Below are 20,017 nucleotides of genomic sequence, written 5' to 3'. Positions count from 1 at the left end.
ATACTTACTAGTTACTGGACAAATTACAGATGTAAACACATCACTGCAAACAACTTAACGAAGAAATTTATCACAGTAATAGCCACACATTCACTCGTGTGATAGTTTTAATGTAAACTAACGAAAAACCTACCAAATATACAATATGCTAAATTATAAAAATACGGCACACCAAAATCACGGCCTACACGATTCACTTTATGCGATTCTAACTGCAGGTTTTAGTCATTTATTAAGTCACAATTTTGGCACATCATAGAAGAATTCTGTGAAAATATCTTTCTTTATAAATAAATTCGGCTTTTTAGATTAATTTAGAAATTTTACGGGTATAAAATTATAAAAAGACGTTTATCAAATTCTGACAAGCATGCCAATTGCCATTTTCTTTTATTTATAAATTGCTATTGAGCACCATCTTCGAACTTAAAAATTACACTATATATTTTTTATCTAGTTTTTAAGATTGATAGCATTAAGCTTTAAATCTATTTATTTAATTCAAGTTTTTTAATGTTTTTAACAACTGCGGATATTGTCTTGACTGAGCGGTATATCTGTGGTAAAGGTTGCAGTGGCACAGAATCAAATAACTAATTACTGGCGGCAAAATTTAACTAAGCAACGACTACTACAGCAATATATTGTTATAATTTTTTATCATACACTCGCACGCGAGGCATATGATTAGATGCAGGACGATTACAATAAAATAACAGAATGCTAATTCGATAAATAATCAATTTTATTATTTTGAACACTTATTACACATCATTATAATAATTATTCACTCTTAGACTTAGGTGTGTCCTCCTTATAATAAAGAAAGACTATGGAGAAGAGGAACACTCCACCCATCATGGAGAATGCGCTCACATAGTATGGGTATGCGCTTGGTATGAAGCGTTCATATTGAGTGTGTTGCAGAGGCCGGACTGATACCTGTAAAAGCAATATTAATGTTTTTAGAGTCAAAAACTTGTTTTAATATGGACTAGTAAATTAAATATAAACTGAGTTGTTTATTAATTATATATTAATAAATTCGTTTTAATGGTACAATAAAAATAGGACCTGAATTTAAATAATAAGATTGATGATTATAAAAAAATAGGTTTGAATGTAAGCAGATGTATTTTCTTATATAAATATATATTTAAATTTTTGGTTAATTGTAGAAGCTTTTTAGCCCACTAATATGCTTGAATCATGTCACTAGCTAATATTTGAGAAGCCAACTGACCTGAGTAGAATGATACAGTCTAGTGTATCCAATTCTATCATAATCAACCTTAAACTGATATACACCCCAAACATCAGGGACCTTGAAGATAGCCTCATATACTCCATTGGGTTTCTTCAGCAGAGTAGTCCGAATAAATGGATCAATACATACAAATTCAAGTTGTACATCATTTGCTTCAAATGATTGCCATTTGCCATTCTTTAATTCTTCAATCTCAATTCTGTAGACCTATAATATTTATTAATAAATTACTTAAGAGACAAGCAAGATATATTTAGTTGTACTACCATATATATTTGTTAGATTCAAATGAAGTATGTAAACAAGAGGTGAAAAGTAACTTACCACTGTGTCAGTGATAGTGTAAGTATCAGAGGACTCTTTGTCTCCCTGGCGGTGATGATATACGCGTCTCACGCGGATTTGACCGCGCTCACCAAATGCCCATTCACTCAAGTTTGTAGCAAGGTCTTTGTTACCAGATTTGTCAGACTTAATCTTGTCTCCCTAAAGAATATTTAAAAACAACAATAGCAATATTTTATAGAATTTTATCAATCGTCATACATTCAATTAAAAAGTGATTCTATTTTCCACTTGACAGTGTCCAAGCTTGTATTTTTTTCTTTAAGGCAGTTATTTTCTGCAGATTAGCTCTTCAAAATAAATGTTGTCATAATTTACTTTAACATTACACTTACATGTACTTTAGTTACTGGTGCATTAAAAGCTTCATCTGAGAAAAAGAATAATGAGCCACTGAATACAATACGGGCATTATTTCTGGCTTGCAAAGAGGCAATAAGTACAGTCTTACGTCCAACAGCATGAGGATATTCTTTCACCTGTAATTTACAATAAACTAAATGTTGATAATTAGAATTTATAGTTCATCAATGTAACTTGTAGAAACATTTACATAGTTACACTATTTCCCACAACAATTGGAGAATAAGACTAGAGAGGCTATATACCTATGTGCAATAAACAAATTTTTACCTGGCTCTTTGGGTTATAACTGTATGCGGTGCTATCAGCTGTTAAAAGAGGTAAAACTAATGTGTTCTCCTTATCTAATATCAGACCAGTACCCTCAAATAAGAGAGGTTTGGTATTCTGTGCTCCAACAATAGTAGGTGCATTAATCAAATTTTTTGGAGATACAACAATCCTAGTGTGGTCACCATCATCCAATGAATCAAAATTAAAGTGGTCAATCACAGATGCAGACTCTTCATCCATCTGAAATTATATTTTATGCTATTACCTATATTAGTGATAAAATTTGTAAAACAAACAAATAATGTATTTCACATAAATAAACAGGATTTCACGAATTTCTAAATATATTATAATGCAATGCTTATAATCAAAAAGTATTACTGGTATTTTATAATTTAGTAAAAATTATACCTCAAAACCACATTCAGTAGCAATCTCTCTGTATACATCACTGGCAGCTGAATTTCCAGCAACAAGAAGATTTCCACCATCATCAATAAACTTTGTAATAGCCTCGGTATCAATCTGACCACCAAACTCTACTACAGTTGGTGAAAATATTATCAGATTCTTGTACAAGTATTCACCATACTTTGACAGAACGAGGTTAGCATCGTCGGCCAACTTGAATGTGAGAGAGTAACCACGTTCTAAAACACAAACCAGAATAGATCATTAGTTAATTTTCTCTCAATCCAGCCAAGGTTTAAAATACCAATAAATATACAAATAGAAAAACACAAGTATAAAATAAGTGCCGGTGAGAGAGACTTATCTTACCTTGTAAAGACTTGAAAAACTGTGAATGTGTTTCTTTGATATTAAGATTATCTACAAGCACTAAAGTTTCTTGATGCGAATGTGCTAAAGAAACACATGTTAAAAGTCCTAATATTATATATAACTTCATTTTTAAGTTACTAGCTAATTTTCAACAACCTGACGTGTCGAATGTCGATCTAAATATTCAGTGTTGCGACTTACCAATATTGGTTTTGATTTTGAATAGTCTGTGTAAAGTGAGTTATTAATCTGTTTAGTTATATTTTTTATAGTATGATAGTTGACACATGACAGTAGTCATTTAAATTAAGTTTTCTTGGTTTATTTTGGTGTTCACTCTCACTGTTTAGACTTAGTGTCTAAAGTGTAGTAGTAATAACAGATACTTAAAATATAAATAAGTATATGGCATACGTACAAATGGAGTTAGCTTTAATGTGATACAACAATCAGTATTAAGAAAAATGATGATTTCAAGATCTAAACATCGGTCATCCATCGATGTTTGTTCCGATTGCGGGGCATCGGGTAAGCAGCAAATAATTGCTCTAAAGATTAATTGGTGTCAATCAATACAAGTGCCCAGAACCGGTGTTTATGAATTATTATTATTGTAGATCCATCGTGGGCGTCAATAAACCGTGGGTTGTTGTTATGTGCCGAGTGCTGTAGTGTTCATCGCAGTATGGGTCGGCATATATCGCACGTAAAGTCACTACGACAAGGGTCTTGGCCGCCGTCGCTTTTAGCTGTAGGTATTCTTCATTGATTTACTACTGATTTCCTTCTTTTTAATTATTAATAAGTGATTTTTTAGATGGTGCAAGCACTAACAGCACAGAATGTAAATAGTATTTGGGAGCACTCTTTATTGGACACATCAGCTCCGAAACATCTGCGGAAGAAGCCAACTCCAAAAGACCCATTACAGTAAGATTTTCAGATTACAAACAGACTATTTAAATAATTAACTTTTATGATCCAGGTAGAGAATTTCAATCTCAGATTCAGATCAACATAGTTATTGGTAAATCTTCCATCTAAACTAATCAGCTTAATTCAGTTACTGTTTATTCTTAGCCTTAAATCATTTAACCATCTTAAAAAAATATTTTACAGTCCAATTAAATCAGAATTCATTTTGGCAAAACATTTGCGACTTGCTTATGTATTACGCGCTCGTCGTGATGAACCACCAAGTGAATTGGGAAGACAGTTGCACAGTGCTGTGCGAAGCTCCTCTTTGGACACGGGTATGAGACTACTAGCACAGGGGGCTGATCCTAATTACTATAATCAGGTTTGTTGAAATATGTCTTAAAACGAAATATATATTATGTTCGGAATTTATTTCACAAAGGAAACATTTTAGACAACCTAACTTTGAACCAGTTGTAACATAAAATCCAGACCAAAAATGAAAAAGTTCTAAAGAGTATAATTTTCTTTTACAGTTTCTGATATTTTGTTTTTTATTTGGGCTATATTCCACAAACACAAATACAGTGATTGTAAGACTAAAATAATAAAATAGTTAACTTGTACCAAATTTCGTAAATGTATTCTTTTTTATTATACATAGTTTTGATATGTCTACTCAAAAAGTTATATGTAACCATTGTCAAACATTTATTTATGCAATGAAGTGTGAAGTGATAGCATTGTGTATTTAGTAGATACAATACAGGATGTATTGTAACAAGTTACTATTTTACACAGTTTTGTTTTTGATTATGTTAAAATGGGTTATCCATTTTAAACATTACACTATAACAACCATATGAAACAGTTACTAAAAAAAGTAATAAGGAAGAAAGGAAGAAAAACTTTATTATTCACAATAACAGGAAATTTAGGTAAAATATAGTGAACTAGCCTCCACCACATATTTCCTGTTAAATTTCTACATACCACAATCTATAATTTAACTATTTTTGCACTATAAGAATATTGACACAATGTTGTTTAAGATTTTTTGTGAATGTATGTAATTTAAAGTGCAATACTTTTTTCTCATATGCATTTTCAATAACATTTAAAAACTCATTTTAATGTGAGTGTGCTTAAGTGGAGTGTTTTATCAAAGCTGTAGGTTTTGATTATCAGTTACCACAGTTATTATTATTAAATTGTATAAAATATACATTTGGATGTACAAAAACATATTTATCTGTACTTTTATGTATAACATTTGGGTAATAAATGATTTGTTTATTATTACATTTAGCTAAGCATTAGGCGTAACAAGATGCTAATACAGGAAGTAATTTCACTTGGCTAATAAATCATAAGTAGATTTTTTTTATTCTTATAGGAAAAAGGCAACATGTGCCTACACGTTGCATGCCGTGCCGGTCAGCCAGCGCAGGCTGAGTTGTTGGTAGCCTGGGGAGCTGACCCAACAGCCAAGGATAGTGCAGGAAACACCCCCAGCGAATGTGCTAGGTATGTGTGACCTCATTTGAGTTGAAGTCATCATGTATTTTTTTTCAAACGACACCTTTGGAAATGTGACGCAACATTCAATTCAAAACATTATTATTATTAAAATATAGACTTTGCATTAGCAGTGTTGTCCTAGTGGCTTCTGTGTGCGATTCTTATTCTTGACCTCGTAGGTTCGATGCCCGGATGTACACCAATGTACTTTTCTTTGTGTGAACGAACGAACGAACTAGAAAATTGAGGAAATTGGGTGTTTTAGACACAAAATATGAACGGTGTGAGTCAGAGAAAGCTACTCCTAAGTTATTAGCTAAGCTAAGCTATTAGAAAAGAAGAGAACACAAATACAGAAATCTGACGATATGACAACCTTCTGATTATACTCTAAAGCTCCTTTCGTAAATTGCCTAGAAATAAAAAATATTCGTTCATAGTTACTTTTTCTATGGAGGCACAGCAGTCCTCGTGTATCTTTTGTGCGTTCTTTTATTGCTGACAGCGATTCTAATTGAATAAATTGGCAAAATGGTTCAAATAATTCAATTTATTTCAGACTAGGTGGCCATACAGAACTTGCTGACCGTATGACAGAGTTAGTATATGAAGCCACAGATCGAATGATCTACTTTCTGACCGGTGAAAGACCGGATCACGCATCTGGTAGGCACTACATAGTGCCGCGAGCGCATGATACACACGAAATGACCGACGTCGCTAAGGCTGCTAGGGGAAAGTTGCAACTAGTATGTACATGTACAAATTTTTATAGCAAAGATCCAGGTTCAAAAAAAGATAAATATCTATATAAAGAAAATACTTTTTAACGGATTCAAGTTATATATTATTATAAACTTTTTCGGACGTTTCGCGTGCTTTACAGCGTGCGTGGTCACGTCAGTTTAATAAAAGACAATACTATATGTATATAACGACAAAAAAAAAATATATATATATATATATATGTAAATAAATAAATAAATGGTTTTATAAATGATTATTATGTAACTTAAATTAAATTCAATTTACACACATTCTTTTTCATAGGCTTTTCTTTCAAATTATACTTGTAATATCGTAAACTTCTTTAACCGACTTAAATCTGACCAAAAAAGGAGGTTAATAGTTTAACATATATGTTGGTAGTAAATACATAGTATTTTTTTGGCTTTCACGATCTTTTTCGTTAATGTATGTCTTAGGGAAAAATTTCATGAAGAGTTTACTATTTTATTGAGTGACAGATTGTATGTGGAAACTCCTTGATAATGTTGGCAAGTTTTTGCCAGTCATTTTTTCTATATAAACAAAAACCAACTTTTGACGATTATTTACAGTTACCAAACCATCTCTTTGAGGAGCTTGTTATGGATATTTATGATGAAATTGATCGACGCGAAACGGAAGCCAGTGAGTATATATATCATATCCAAATATACTCATTACGAAAACATTGTTTGTTTATTTATCATTACTATTTATTTATTGCTTATCAGTTCATACAGCTACTTTTAATACAATATGTAAATACATGTATACAATAGCCCACGGAATACACATTCAAATATTAGGTCCTTACATATGAAATTGGCGTTTTGTCGCACTGGCCACTTTGACCTCAAATACCTCCTCTTTGGTTAGGAATTTCAAATTCAATTTGTACAGCTATTTACTCATGTATCGGAAGTGCTCAGCGCAATGGTTGGATCCTGCCCCAAGCGAAAATTAACCCCAAAAAAGTTACTTGTAAGCGTTTGGTGGACTAGTGCCGGTATTGTTCATTGCATTTTTTTCAAATCTGGCCAGACTATTACGGCTGATGTCTATTGTCAGCAATTGCAAACCATGATGGCAAAGCTAGCTGCTAAACAACCTAGGCTGGTCAATCGCTCCACGCCACTGCTACATCACGACAACGCTAGAAAACACACTGCACAACAGACGGCTACCAAATTAGAAGAGCTTCAATTGGAATGTCTAAGGCATCCTCCGTACTCCCCGGATCTTGCTCCAACAGATTACCATTTTTTTTGAAATTTGGACAACTTCTTGCAAGGGAAAAAATTTAACTCTGGTGGGGCAGTCCAAATCGCCTTCACAGATTTTATTGATTCCCGTCCGACTGCTTTTTTTAGGAAAGGGATCAATGAACTACCTATGAGATGGCCAAAGTGCATAGAAAACAATGGTTCATACTTTGATTAATTAAATATATTATATTTAAAAATATTCGACTTTTTGTTCCTAAGCATAAAACACAGTTTACAATTATTATTTATTTATATTTAACATAAAATAGGAATAACAAACTAAACTAAAGCCGACAACGCCGGGTGCGTTGAGCGCCCTCTGGCATTGAGTGCCCATGGGCGGTATCACTTAACATCGGGTGAGCCTCCTGCACGTTTGCCATTATGTCTTATAAACGATATCAGAGGTTTTATTAAACAATTTATATTTTACATTATTATAGGTCTTTATAAAACTGTCTAAAATCCGTCTTCTCGCTTAAGAGATGCAAATAGCTAGACAAAGTTAAGTATACTTCAAATCATCGATTCTCAACCATTTTTATGTCGCGACCTACGAAAAGGCCAAAAAGTTGAGTAAAACCGTCTTCACTGTAACATTATACTATTATATACATAGTGCGCTATTTTTAACGAATCTTTTGTACCTATATGTAGTTAGTATTTATTATTTTACAACAGACTGCGACCCCCTTTTAAAACAAGCTCGTTTCCCCCCTAGGGTGCGACCCCCCGCTTAGGAAACGATGCTTTAAATTATACGCCTTTGCTCCCTGAGGCCATTATCGAGTAAATATGATATATATTTATTCACATACACACATTCAAAAATAACATAATATGTGCATCCAATAACCAGACACCAAGCGCACTGACTCACGTACCACTCCCCGGTAACTTGCGTGCACGCACACATGCTCACGAGTATGCGATATCGATGTAAAGTTAAATAATTTAACTTTGCACACAGGTTCATAATAGCACAAGCCTATGTACTACGTCATATTTTTAAATCGTTAAATGGTAATAAATAACAATACAATTATTAAAACTTAAAAAAATATAATACACAAAAATAATTTTAGTATGGCAAACCAGCGCGACGGGCTTAGAGCGATGTGGTGTGGCATTTTTGCCCGTGAACCCGGCTCTATCGGCCCCAAGAAACCAGGGCAGGCAGAAATTAGCCAGACTATCTTCACCGGAATTCGCTACATTACTCCGGGATGTTCTTCTAGATGCTACTAGAAGACAGAGGATTGCAAGTCTACAGCCCAGAGGTAATATTTTATACGATTCTACGTAAAAAAAAGTTCGTACGTACGGAAAGGTAGCAGAGCTTTCTCATATCGGCTTTTCGGTAGTTTGTAGCAGTTTCAGCAATTTAATTTATCGCAGTTAATTCATATACTATAATAATAAATCGTTTATTTCCAAAGAATGAGGGAATTATAAAAAAAAACCCGCCTATCAGCTGTTTAAAAATATAAGCAAATATGCTGTAATTAATCATAATAATTAATTGTCGAAATACTCTCAAACTATAAAGGCACCACGCCTTTACAAAAAAAAATTATGCAACTATAGGTACAGATACCGGCAAACTTCTTGAGCATTGAACAAAGGAGTGGGGGAAAGTTTGCGCATCGTACACAGCGTGGGACATAAACGTCAACTGATTTACCAATCACGCGATCGACACGTCACTCCCGCCACCGCGCACCACCGCTCGCCAAAGTATTACATAAATAATTATAAGTTTTAATAATAATACATAGCTTTAATCCGTTCAAAAAGTGTTTTTTTAGCTTATTTATTGTTAATATTATTATTTAATTTGTTCAGGTATATCGGGTCCACTAAACCCGTTATTATCGGCGAGCCACTTGAAACACATTTCTCAAATGTCTGACGATGAGCCTTTATACGATTCGGTCGCTTCGGACGAGGACTACGCGGCTTTGGCACCCATTGACTTGGATGTGAGTACCACTATGAACTACACACCACTATTAGCATTATTCCTTTAAACCCTGTCGCTTTGTGTTAACGTCTATTTTACGATGTAAAAAAGGTTTTTTTGTCAAAAATTCTTGGCGCTTTCAATTTTCGCATTGTTTTAGAGCTTATGTTGATATAATAACTTAAAACAATAAATGGGATGTTTCTATATTAAATTCAAATTATTGTGTGAGTTCAACAGCCCATAATCAGTCGTAGCGTTATTATAGCGTTCGTGAAAACAAAACTATACCACACAAAAATAAATAACAGTGTGCGTTTTTATATCTTCTGCGGGTATTCTCTATCAGCCCTAGGGGCTATGAGCGAACCTGTTTTGTGGTGCTATCATGTGAAGTGGCTTCCCATTGAAAGCATCTACTCATCTACCTGCTCTGTGCACTTGAAAACAACTTTTTCAGCTATATTAAATAGGATAGGTATTTGAAATTAACTTTCGTGAAAAGAAAAGTTCAAAAAAGATTTACCTGTCTTCATTATACTAAAGTAATGACTCTCTTCAGATATCAAATCTAGACCCGAAAGCGGGCGAAACAGTGTCATCCACATACAACCCATCACTGCCCGAATCAAACGAACGTACAAACACACCGATAGACAGAAACGAGATCGAATCTCTTAAAAAAGAACTCGACAATCGTGACTCGACCATCACAGAGCTGAAGAATCAGCTGAAAAACCTTCAAACTATCGTGGAACAGTTGACGAAAGAGAACAGCGTGCTAAAAACGAGTAGTATCGACGAAGACAGCGTGTCCACGAATGAGGACAAAGAGAAAGGAAGAGAAGAAGATGTAAGAGTGAAGACCCGCCCGGTCAGTATGTATGAGACTAGAGAGGGACCAAGGAATAACTGGCAGGTTACTAAACATCAGGTACTAATTGTAGATTAGTATTTAGGATATTAATCATTAACGGTATTGGTTATATACAGTCCCTTATACTAATGTTTTTAGATTTTTTTTCGCAAATTGCTAATGCACCTGGCTGGTGTTACTATAATAAATTAAATTCGGGGACACGTTTGCCCCAAACGTATTCTAGATATGTTCAGGGCAGTCCTGCCCTAATGCCATTTGAATTGGTTTAAAAGTGGTCACGTGACTGACTACCAATGCAATTTTGTATTTGTAGAGTCAAGACTAACGCAAAGTAAAGCTAGGTTCTTAATATATCGTATAAAGCACTTAATACGTCGTACTGGAACGCACTGTTTTTTATTATATTAAAATTACATTTATTTATTTTATCTGTACTGTAATGAGAAGTTTTGTAATAATTATTTTTAAATAATTTACTTAATACAGTCAAAACCGTTTAGGACGATTTCGTTTATATTGACCAAAATCAAAGGTTCTGAATTCTATTGTACTTAATAACAACGTCATCTGTTGTTACGACCAAATATGAGTAGTCCTCTCGATGTCGTTATAACAGATTTTGACTGTAGAACGTTACTTAGTTAACAGCTTGCAAGGATCCTTGACGTAGTTTAATGTTATACTGAATACAACTAAATAGAAGCATGAGTGTGTGCGTGTGTGCTTGTGTACATTAAAGCACATTATCGCATGTTTATAAAATTGTTGTAGTGTGCGTTTTGTCTGTGACTAGTGTTTTTTTAGAAGTAAATTAATGTTTTGTATGTAGTTGACAAGTATTCCGGTTTTGGAGAGGTCCCTAACACAGGGTGCGTTGGAAGTTGGCATATCAAGTATGATGGATATTGATTCGCCTCGGGAGCCATTGAATGCCGAGGTAAGAAGTCCTTGTTTATTGGATTGTATAGACTTATTTAAGAAGTGTTAATATGACCGCAAAATTAAGAAATAATTAACAAATTTTTTTTACACATCACTTAAAATAAGTATATCGGGAAAGTGGTGGGGAGCGCCCTAGATAGCCTCGAGTGGGCAAATCGTACCCTAATTTTACTATCAACTACTGCCGATTCGAATGAGCCGATTTCATCCTTACCACCATTGTCCCGATATCGCCACATTTTAGGGCCGTGTGTAGATGTTTTAACGTGCCCATAACTACTAAACCGATTTCGATGAAAATTTTACTGTTGGAATTAGTTGGAATATACCTAATTTAAATCACCTACGACTTAGAGTTTTCAAGAAATTTTTTGACTAACAAACAGTTACAAATTTTAATCCGCGTGTTTGGACGTCGTAAAAAAAATGAGTGTGTGTGTACTAGTATACACATGTAAGAAGTGAAACTTCTTTATTACTTATTTTTCGAAAAATTATTTACTATATGCAACTTTACAGAAATTGGTTAAATAAAATAAAATTAGATAAAGTTTAACAAAAGGCTTTTATTATCATAGACATGAATACAAATAATACAATTATTTCATTTTACCTTATTACTAAGATTATTACAGAATTTCATTTATTGTAATAGAATTATTTTCTATCATTGTTATCGTTATTATATAGTTTTGTTATTAATGGCTTCAAATCCAGTGGTAGGGACAAGAAAAAGATGGTGCGTAACGGAAAATAGTGACGGAATTTTTTTTTTCAACACCGAAAAAGAAGTTTCACTTCAATTAAGTAATCAAATCAAAATTTATTAATTCATAAGATAGGACATTACATTTACTAGTAGTTTACAAATTAAAGCCTTAGGTGAGAAGAATTGTCAAGAAAGTCCCCGACACTTTCATTAATTTCCGCTTACAAGGAAATTGTCAGGAACTACGACGCACTGGCGAGCCCTCTGGTATTGAGAGTGTGCATGGGCGGCGGTATCACTTAACATCAGGTGTGCCTCCTGCCCGTTTCCCCCCAGTTATATAAAAAGTAATAAAACAAACTCTTGGCAAAACACATGAGGTTAATTAAGAAATTTTAAAGATATTCATCAATATCTTCCTCGCAGGTAGTCCAAATGCGTGCGGAAGCCGTGACTCGTGCAATCCAAGAGTTGTGGTCGGCTGCGAGGCTCCAACGCAGTCGGTTGCCGGATAGGGCTGACTCTATCCGACGAGCTACGTCTTCACTATTGGCACTGTTTCCACAGGTATTTCTTCTACTAATCTTTTGGATTACTAAATATTTGAAAATCGCTTTTAAGACACAAAAGTACACTAATACGTTTGGCCGAATGGCTATTTGACAAGACTTTAAAATATATAAAAAACACATGTGTAGAAAATATACTTCTTTGGCGTAACAAGATAAACATCTTTTCAAAAATTTTATCTTTCGCCTTATCCTATGTTTCTAGAAAAAACGACACTAACAATAGAAAAAAATTACTCTCATCGTTTTTCACTAACGCGCCAAAAGAAGTATAACTTCGAAATTGTTTTTTGACTATAGAACCTAAATACATTGTTGTTTTTGATTCTGTTAAATATTGACTTTAAAAATTCGAATGAATCAATTAGCTCGCCAAAACTGAAAACGCTACTCGAGGCAAGATGGCGTCGCACTAGTCCTAACAGTTTACGTTTTAATGATCATTTATAAATTACACAAATAAATACTTTTTTTATCAAAAATCTACTCCCAGTTTCCTATACATTACGTTCAGAGACTCTTAAAAGAAATATTAATAATAAAAGTTATTTTTTGAATTTTTCGTCGGAGGTTATTGTTGAATTAAAAATTTTACAACGCTTTCAAGACCAAACAAAAAATTATATGTTGTCAAACTTTTATTTTACTTCACATAATCAGTCATAAATTACAGACCTGCTCAGACGCATCGTTGGACCAGGTAGTAAGTGATCTTCGTTCAGCGAGCGAAGAACTGAGCATCGCTTGCACTGCCCAAGCTCCAATCGACCAAGTACGAACAGCCGCGTACGACTTGGCCAAAGCGACCAAGCTTTTAGTAACACATTTCCAGCCCTCCTAGCGAAGAACACTACACTACACAACCGTGTAGTGTAAAAGTGTACCCTGGTGTTGCACTTTTGGGATGTTTAAGTGATTAGTGTCACAATTGTAGGTTGTATTAGTGTTACAGTTCTTGTATTGCCAGTTTAGCGGCAAATGTAAAAGTATTGCGGGCTTTTTGATGGTAATCAGTTTTTTGTGATTTGTAGGAGCTGCATGAAGTGAATGCAAGTTTGGCAAATAAGTTGTCTTAGGGAGCGTTCAAGTATTACTAAGTTATATACGGAGGCGTGGATCTTAGGTTTCTTCCTTAGGTACATGCCCTTCCCTTATTACGCATAACCTAGCCAATTTACTTGCGGGTAACACTAAATTTTATTGAAATACTGTTTTTTAGCTGGGTTGAAACATGTTAGAGTGAGGGATTAACTTTTAATTATAATGCGGGACAAGACTAAACGAGAATTGTTAAGACATAATGGACCGATAAGTATAATATAAAAAATATCTTTTGTTTTTGTCTCTTACTATTTAATTATGAACCAAATACTGTTATCTACACAAATTATAAGTTCAAAATGTTGTGCAAATATATTTATTTATTTGGTGACTTCCGCCTCGAATCGGTTTTAAAGTTCTTACGCGAGATAATTATCTGAAACGTCCCGCTTCTTGTGGGACACATGACAACAAATCCTACATTTGAAATTTGTACTCTATTATTCCGACTAAAAGACTTGTATCCATTGTCATGTAGGAAATTAAAAAAAAAATTCAAATAATAACATGACATAAAATATATCTATATTAAATTAAAAACAGTATTTAATTGAAATTTTTGGGAATGTTTTGGATTTTTGATGTGCTATATTGTTAGTGTTACAGATTTGTCTGAGTTTGCTATTGTGAGTTGTGATTTAGTATATCAAATTCTAAAGACGTATTCTAAAATAGGCTCATACTTATAGCATCCATCATTCATTCATCATCTATATGTTCCTTCATTATATTCATTAACATTTTTATGACACGTTTTAGAGGTCACATAGTGCATTCGTCTTGTCATTTGACAGTGATTAACGCTGTCGGTCAAAACTTCTTCGTTCGTTTGATAGATGGGAATTTACAACTCTTAGGCCCGTGTTGAGCATCAAACATACGTCTATTTTCAGGACTGTCAAATTATTTTTTTATAATATATTTGACAGTTCACAAGACGAGAGTGACTTGAATACAAATTTTGAGCTCTAACTAATCTGTGCCCAAACCAAGCTAAGAAGAGAACTCTTGTGTCTATACTTCAGGACAGTAAATTAGCATGTTGACGTACTCAAATATTTGAATCAACAAAAACGTAATTTATGCTTTTGTTTAAGCAGAATATTAAGACCAAAAAAACATTACGTTTTATTATTTTAGTTAACGGATTTTTAGTATTTTTACGTTTGTTCAACATTGTAGCTATCGAGTTATTTCCAACAAATAATTTTAACTATAGGTTATACTAATTGTATTCTAATTATAGCTAAAATGAATGCAGTAAACAGCCTGGCAGAGTATGAAATATAAAGTATCTATGGATTTGAGATTTTCTTATTCCTTGTCTTTTACGAGGCATGGCAATGAAATCCAATTGTTTTTGTCAAAGGTTTATAATAAAAAGGTCGGTGTAAAATTTAAAAGCGATTTTTATAAGCCCTAATATAAAGACAAATTGTAGCATCGTGAATGGTTGTAATTGTTATTTTTGCTACATATTTTATTATATATGTAGAAGATAGCTGAACATTATGCTATGTTAGAGAAAATTGCTCGCAAAGTTTATGATCGTTAAGAATTATTTGTTATGCATAAGAGGCTAAACGGAAATTGTCATACTATTTACAGGAAATACTTGATATTATCTGTATTAAGAAAGATATATATCGGATACGGGACACCGAAATCGAAGTGATTTTGTACCAAAATAATTCGTTTAATTTTCTATCAAAAATCTTGTAGTGGAATAAACACGCCACAAATGTATGCAAGTAAAGACTTTTTTAATATCCGTTCTCGTCACTTCACTACAGGCAAACTATTAAATCTAATTTGTAGTTCAATATTTTAGTGCGATCAAAATTTTTGATACTATTTTCTGTGATTGTAATCGTGTTTTTTTTCAAAATGTTTACTAATGTAAGGTGCTTGAAGATTTATGTGACCCAGTGCGTAGTGTTACACAATCGTGCCTCAATAAAGTAGCTAGTTTTTTGTAATGGCAATTCCGCTAATTATACCACAGCCAAACTGAAGGTCTTTCAAATGTCATAGTTTACGACCATAGCAAGTAAAGTCATTGACGGGTTAAATTATCTTTAAAATGACTGAATTTAATAACTTTGAGTCAAATGTAGCGTGGTTTTGATATAATTAGGGGATTTTTTGGATGTAGTTTATCTATAATTTATTAGATTCATATATTTGTCTAAAAATATAGAATTTGTAACTAAAGTATCCATTAGTTAGCAAACTATTCCAACTATACGACAGTTTTGTAATGAGCTCGACAAAATCAGTCGAATTACACTTTATTGTTCTCTTTTCAACACGACTATTACAATGTTTGAAAGAAAGGGACGACCTTATGCATTGATTTCGTTTTATGAAATATGGCTTTTTAGTTCAAATGCGAGCTTGGTAATATGAAATTTTAATGACGATGTAACCGAAGAGTAGGAAATGCGACTAAAATATAAATATGTACACCATTGCGTATATATCTTGCAAACAAAGATATAATTTATTATAATTTTTCAGCTTTAAAGTAATCTGTATAACTATAAAAATATATTTGTTAATGAGATTATCCAGATATTAAGTGTTCAAATAAATGTGGTCGGATATATCGAATTTTTAATCATCTCTACAAGAAACTTTGTTACTATAAACATTAATTGGACTGTTTGTTGGCCTCAGCGTGCGACTGTCATCTCCCAGATCGTAGGTTCAATTCTCGTGCCCTAATAGACGAATAGGAAAACATCGTTAGGAAACCTGCCTTAGACCCGAAAAGTCGAAAAGTCAACGGTGTCAGGCCTATAAAGCTGATTACCTACATGCTTATTAAAAAAAAACAACGAAACAGATACAGAAATCTGAGGCCCAGTCCTAGCAGTTACAACTTAGGGGCTTCAAGTGTAAAACACACTAATTTGAAAGCCGGCAACGATTTGCAGGTGTTGCAGGTGTCCATGGGCGGTGGTAAAGTAACCCATCTGCTCCTTCCACTCATACCGTTAAAAAAACGCAGAAATGTGTTAAAAATATTTATTAGTAAAAATATTGAATGTTTTTAAAACGAAAATCTAATTTTATAAAACAATATTTTAATATATTAAAAACATTTTTATCAAACTAAGTTATCTTTTGATCATATGTTTTAAAATAAACATATGTAGTTAAATTTACTCCCTTAAAAAACAAAAAATCTAATGAAACCTAAACTCTTATTTTATTTTAAAAGAGAGAGATGACTATTTGTCTCTTTTCATTACATCGTAAACACAATTTTACAGAAAGAGATAAAAGATTACTTAGCACTAAAACGGTGAAGCACTTGAGTTACGGGGCTAGATAGACAACAGAAATATTTTGTCGAATGTAAATTTCATACAATTCCTTATTTCATAATATATTCCAATAGGTAAAATCAACTAAATTGCTTACTAAACAACAAAACATTACCAAAGCTTACCTTGTTCAAGAATATACTAATATTAACATTACAATAATTGCTCACAAATTACGGTGTATTATGTTCATGAATACAAGGACAGAACGAATAACACTTTAAAGTACAATCGTCCTATCGTTTCAACCATTTCTAAGCTAAATTCCGTGTATATTGTATAATTTTTCATTTTCAAAGTATTTTCCTATACTAGTTAATAATATTAAAATTTATTTTCTCACAATTAAAGGCACAATTCCTAAATATTTAATGTGAAGCTCTAGTCAATAGGCAATTTATAGGCCTACCCTTTAGCTTAGGGCAAGGGAGAGACTGCTTTTATATAATATGTTTCTATATTGTCTGTCTACGTATCCCCCTCGACAAGGGTCGAGATGAAAATACGAGGCATTTTGAGCTCTATGACTAGAATGCGTATAAACGTGACCTTCAAAAAATTTCATAGATAATTGTTAGTCTATATTTACAACTTGTAGACAACAGTATTCATCAGATACGAACACCGTCAAGTTCATGAACCACTTCCAATACAAATTAGACATTCTCACGAACACTTCCAAATACACACTGCCTGGTTCCCACCAAAGTACATATAACATATAGTTGTACACTCATACGTGATCTCGAAGCCGTAGCTCTCACCAACGACCACATGGAAGGCAGGACCAAATTTTTTGTCCATTGTCTCCTTAACCATTCTTGCAGCCATTTCATTGTTTTGAGAGAACTTTTCACACGCAGTCACTGACAGCTCCATCGCCTCTATACGCATCTCTTCTGACATGTCACAATGCTGTGAAAAAATTAAGAAACTTTATTTGTGTTTACAGAATAAATGCGCCCAAGTGTAACTTAAAATAATATAATTATGCTCCTCTAATATGCGCACATACAACTTGGAATTATTTAATTTTATTTGATCCTAGACCTATAGACTAAATATACACTTTTAAAGTATTCTTTCATTTGTATTTAGGCTGTGTTTAAAAGATCCGTCAATTATAGCAACTTTGTTTTTATTTATTTATTATGGCAGGCACGAAAAAACTCCTGTTAATAGGTAAATTCGTTTATAGCCTTGATCTACGTGGTAAATGTATGAAATGTCAATATTATATTAAATTACCCATTTAATAAGCTTTATATCGGTATTTGCAAATGAAAAAGGAGTTATGTAATACAATTATACTTTTAAAGAATATTTGTTCATGAGTGTTGAATGAGTGCCTAACTGATCCACCTGTCGGTTCCCGGCTGATAAAATAAACAGTGCCGATTACTTAACCACTTACGAATATCAGCCAAACAAAAGAGGTTTGAATGAGGAAGCTTTTAAGCCAAGTTTGTAGAACGCAATTGGCTTGTAAACTCATAGAATATATTTTTTTCGAACTTTTGTGTAATATTTCATCACGAAAAATTCTCGGTAAACAGGAACTCCTCGTTGTATTGGACATTTGACGTAATCGTTTATTTTCATTATGTATAATTTCTCTTCAGACCTGGCCGCAGACACACGTCTTGGTTCAAGAATCTTCAGTTCAGACGCGTGGCATCCCAAATTAAACTAGACATGATAATCGCCAACCTTCGAAAGGAGCTGGCACTTTAAAAAAATATAATTTCTCTGTGGCTCATCGTATCGTTTCGATTTTGCTAATTGTATTTTTAAGTTATCACCATTTTACTATAACTACTCAATTGCTTGTTTAGTAAGTTAATAAAGTGTCATGTAGTCTGAATTTTTACTGATACAAACTCTCAAACATCCGTTATTCATACAATTTATAAAACCCTTAAAGTCTATATGAAAAAAAAAGTGGATACGTTGTAAGCATTTTCTCTAGGGTAACTCGATATCAATGCGGATAGCGTCGACAGTCGTCCGTCCATCACAGCGTCATAAACCATGACCGCGATCATCTTACCAACTTCTAGGGTTTCCATCTAATACTGCTTGTACACGAGAGTAAAAGTGTTGGTTACAACTTTTCCTTATTTAGCAGAAAAGGTAAGTAAAACGCCTGTATATACAGGTGTAAATAAGAACTTGTACTTGTACTTAAGAATTAATAATTTTGTTTACCATTTATTTTTAAATATATCAAGATGAGTGTGATTCAGTATTTTTCATTACTTTTCTATATAATCGATTTTGGAAGAGGACTGTTAGCCTGTACATGCGGTAAATAATAGCTTCATGTACGGGTCACGCGCTCATTTTATTTAATTCGTTTGAACCATGAGTTAAATAGGGAAAAAAATATTACTATGACACCATCAATGCATCCAAAACAAAAGCCTTATCGTTCTGGGACGTAACGATACTTAAACCAACATTTATGCAATATACCCTTGCTTTAATTTTTATACGAAAAGCTTAAAATATATTCTGGACATTATTATCGTCAGTTGCATGTAAAATACTAACATCGCCTCTATAATCTGAATATTATAAATGTGAAAGTGTTTTGTTTGTAATATACTATTTTACGCTAAACCAACACACCAAATATTGAAGATGGCCTGTTATAAAATATAAACTAGTTAAATATTATTTTATTGCGAAGATTCAGTCGTATTGACTACTTTAATTACTCACCCTTATCAACGGGTATGTATGGATAACTTTTTCCCCAACAGCTCCACCAGCTGCGGCCCCTTCTTCAGCCATTATACCACTTCACTTTATTCCAATTGTTCTCGTTAATATCCACACAGCGAGCAACAGACGTGTGCCGATTTCCACGCCTCCCGCCTGTTTACTAGTTGCCTAGGTAACGTTGAGATGTGGGGAGATTTGATTGATTTTTCGAGTACTCCGTTCGAATTTCGACTTGATTTGCTAGTGATGACCTATGGGCCAACCAACCGACTTGCAAACTATGGGCAGTCA

At 33.5% G+C, this 20,017-nt stretch overlaps 4 protein-coding genes across 8 annotated transcripts in view; 1 reads left to right on the top strand and 3 right to left on the bottom strand.

Annotated features, from left to right (window-relative positions):
* LOC123708916 (leucine-rich repeat flightless-interacting protein 2) overlaps positions 1 to 368 on the bottom strand; it is a 41,021-nt gene extending 40,653 nt beyond the window's left edge. The window contains exon 1 of the mRNA XM_045659927.1: positions 9 to 368. The gene's annotated coding sequence lies outside the window, so the exon portion shown is untranslated. The remainder of the gene's footprint in view (positions 1 to 8) is intronic.
* Positions 369 to 721: 353 nt separating this feature from the next.
* On the bottom strand, positions 722 to 3,206 carry LOC123708917 (dolichyl-diphosphooligosaccharide--protein glycosyltransferase 48 kDa subunit). The gene is made up of 7 exons (XM_045659931.1): positions 3,029 to 3,206; positions 2,660 to 2,898; positions 2,246 to 2,488; positions 1,948 to 2,091; positions 1,592 to 1,753; positions 1,244 to 1,474; positions 722 to 942 (listed from the first exon to the last, which is right to left on the bottom strand). The coding sequence occupies exons 1-7, from the start codon at positions 3,156 to 3,158 to the stop codon at positions 784 to 786; spliced, it is 1,308 nt and encodes a 435-aa protein (XP_045515887.1). The 5' UTR covers positions 3,159 to 3,206; the 3' UTR covers positions 722 to 783.
* A 155-nt stretch (positions 3,207 to 3,361) lies between these two features.
* Positions 3,362 to 18,818, top strand: LOC123708227 (ARF GTPase-activating protein Git). Of its 5 annotated transcripts, none has more exons than XM_045658824.1 (13): positions 3,362 to 3,559; positions 3,649 to 3,782; positions 3,849 to 3,961; positions 4,151 to 4,331; positions 5,346 to 5,476; positions 6,030 to 6,219; positions 6,811 to 6,883; positions 8,589 to 8,783; positions 9,349 to 9,485; positions 10,029 to 10,400; positions 11,176 to 11,283; positions 12,424 to 12,564; positions 18,622 to 18,818. In XM_045658824.1, the coding sequence occupies exons 1-13, from the start codon at positions 3,496 to 3,498 to the stop codon at positions 18,685 to 18,687; spliced, it is 1,905 nt and encodes a 634-aa protein (XP_045514780.1). In that variant the 5' UTR covers positions 3,362 to 3,495; the 3' UTR covers positions 18,688 to 18,818. The 5 variants fall into 5 exon arrangements, with proteins under 5 accessions (XP_045514780.1, XP_045514779.1, XP_045514778.1 ...); XM_045658823.1 differs by lacking the exon at positions 18,622 to 18,818 and adding an exon at positions 13,240 to 16,581 and having other exon boundaries at positions 10,029 to 10,340; XM_045658822.1 differs by lacking the exon at positions 18,622 to 18,818 and adding an exon at positions 13,240 to 16,581 and having other exon boundaries at positions 10,029 to 10,385.
* Positions 16,844 to 19,873, bottom strand: LOC123708228 (dynein axonemal light chain 4). The gene is made up of 2 exons (XM_045658826.1): positions 19,724 to 19,873; positions 16,844 to 17,914 (listed from the first exon to the last, which is right to left on the bottom strand). Exons 1-2 carry the CDS (start codon positions 19,793 to 19,795, stop codon positions 17,666 to 17,668), a joined length of 321 nt encoding a protein of 106 aa, XP_045514782.1. The 5' UTR covers positions 19,796 to 19,873; the 3' UTR covers positions 16,844 to 17,665.
* Positions 19,874 to 20,017: the final 144 nt, after the last annotated feature.

This window comes from Pieris brassicae, chromosome 4 (genome assembly GCF_905147105.1).
Source record: "Pieris brassicae chromosome 4, ilPieBrab1.1, whole genome shotgun sequence".
NCBI classification, from domain to species: Eukaryota; Metazoa; Arthropoda; class Insecta; order Lepidoptera; family Pieridae; genus Pieris; species Pieris brassicae.
Note: the sequence above shows the minus strand (reverse complement) of the source record. Positions and strands in the feature narration are given on the sequence as shown.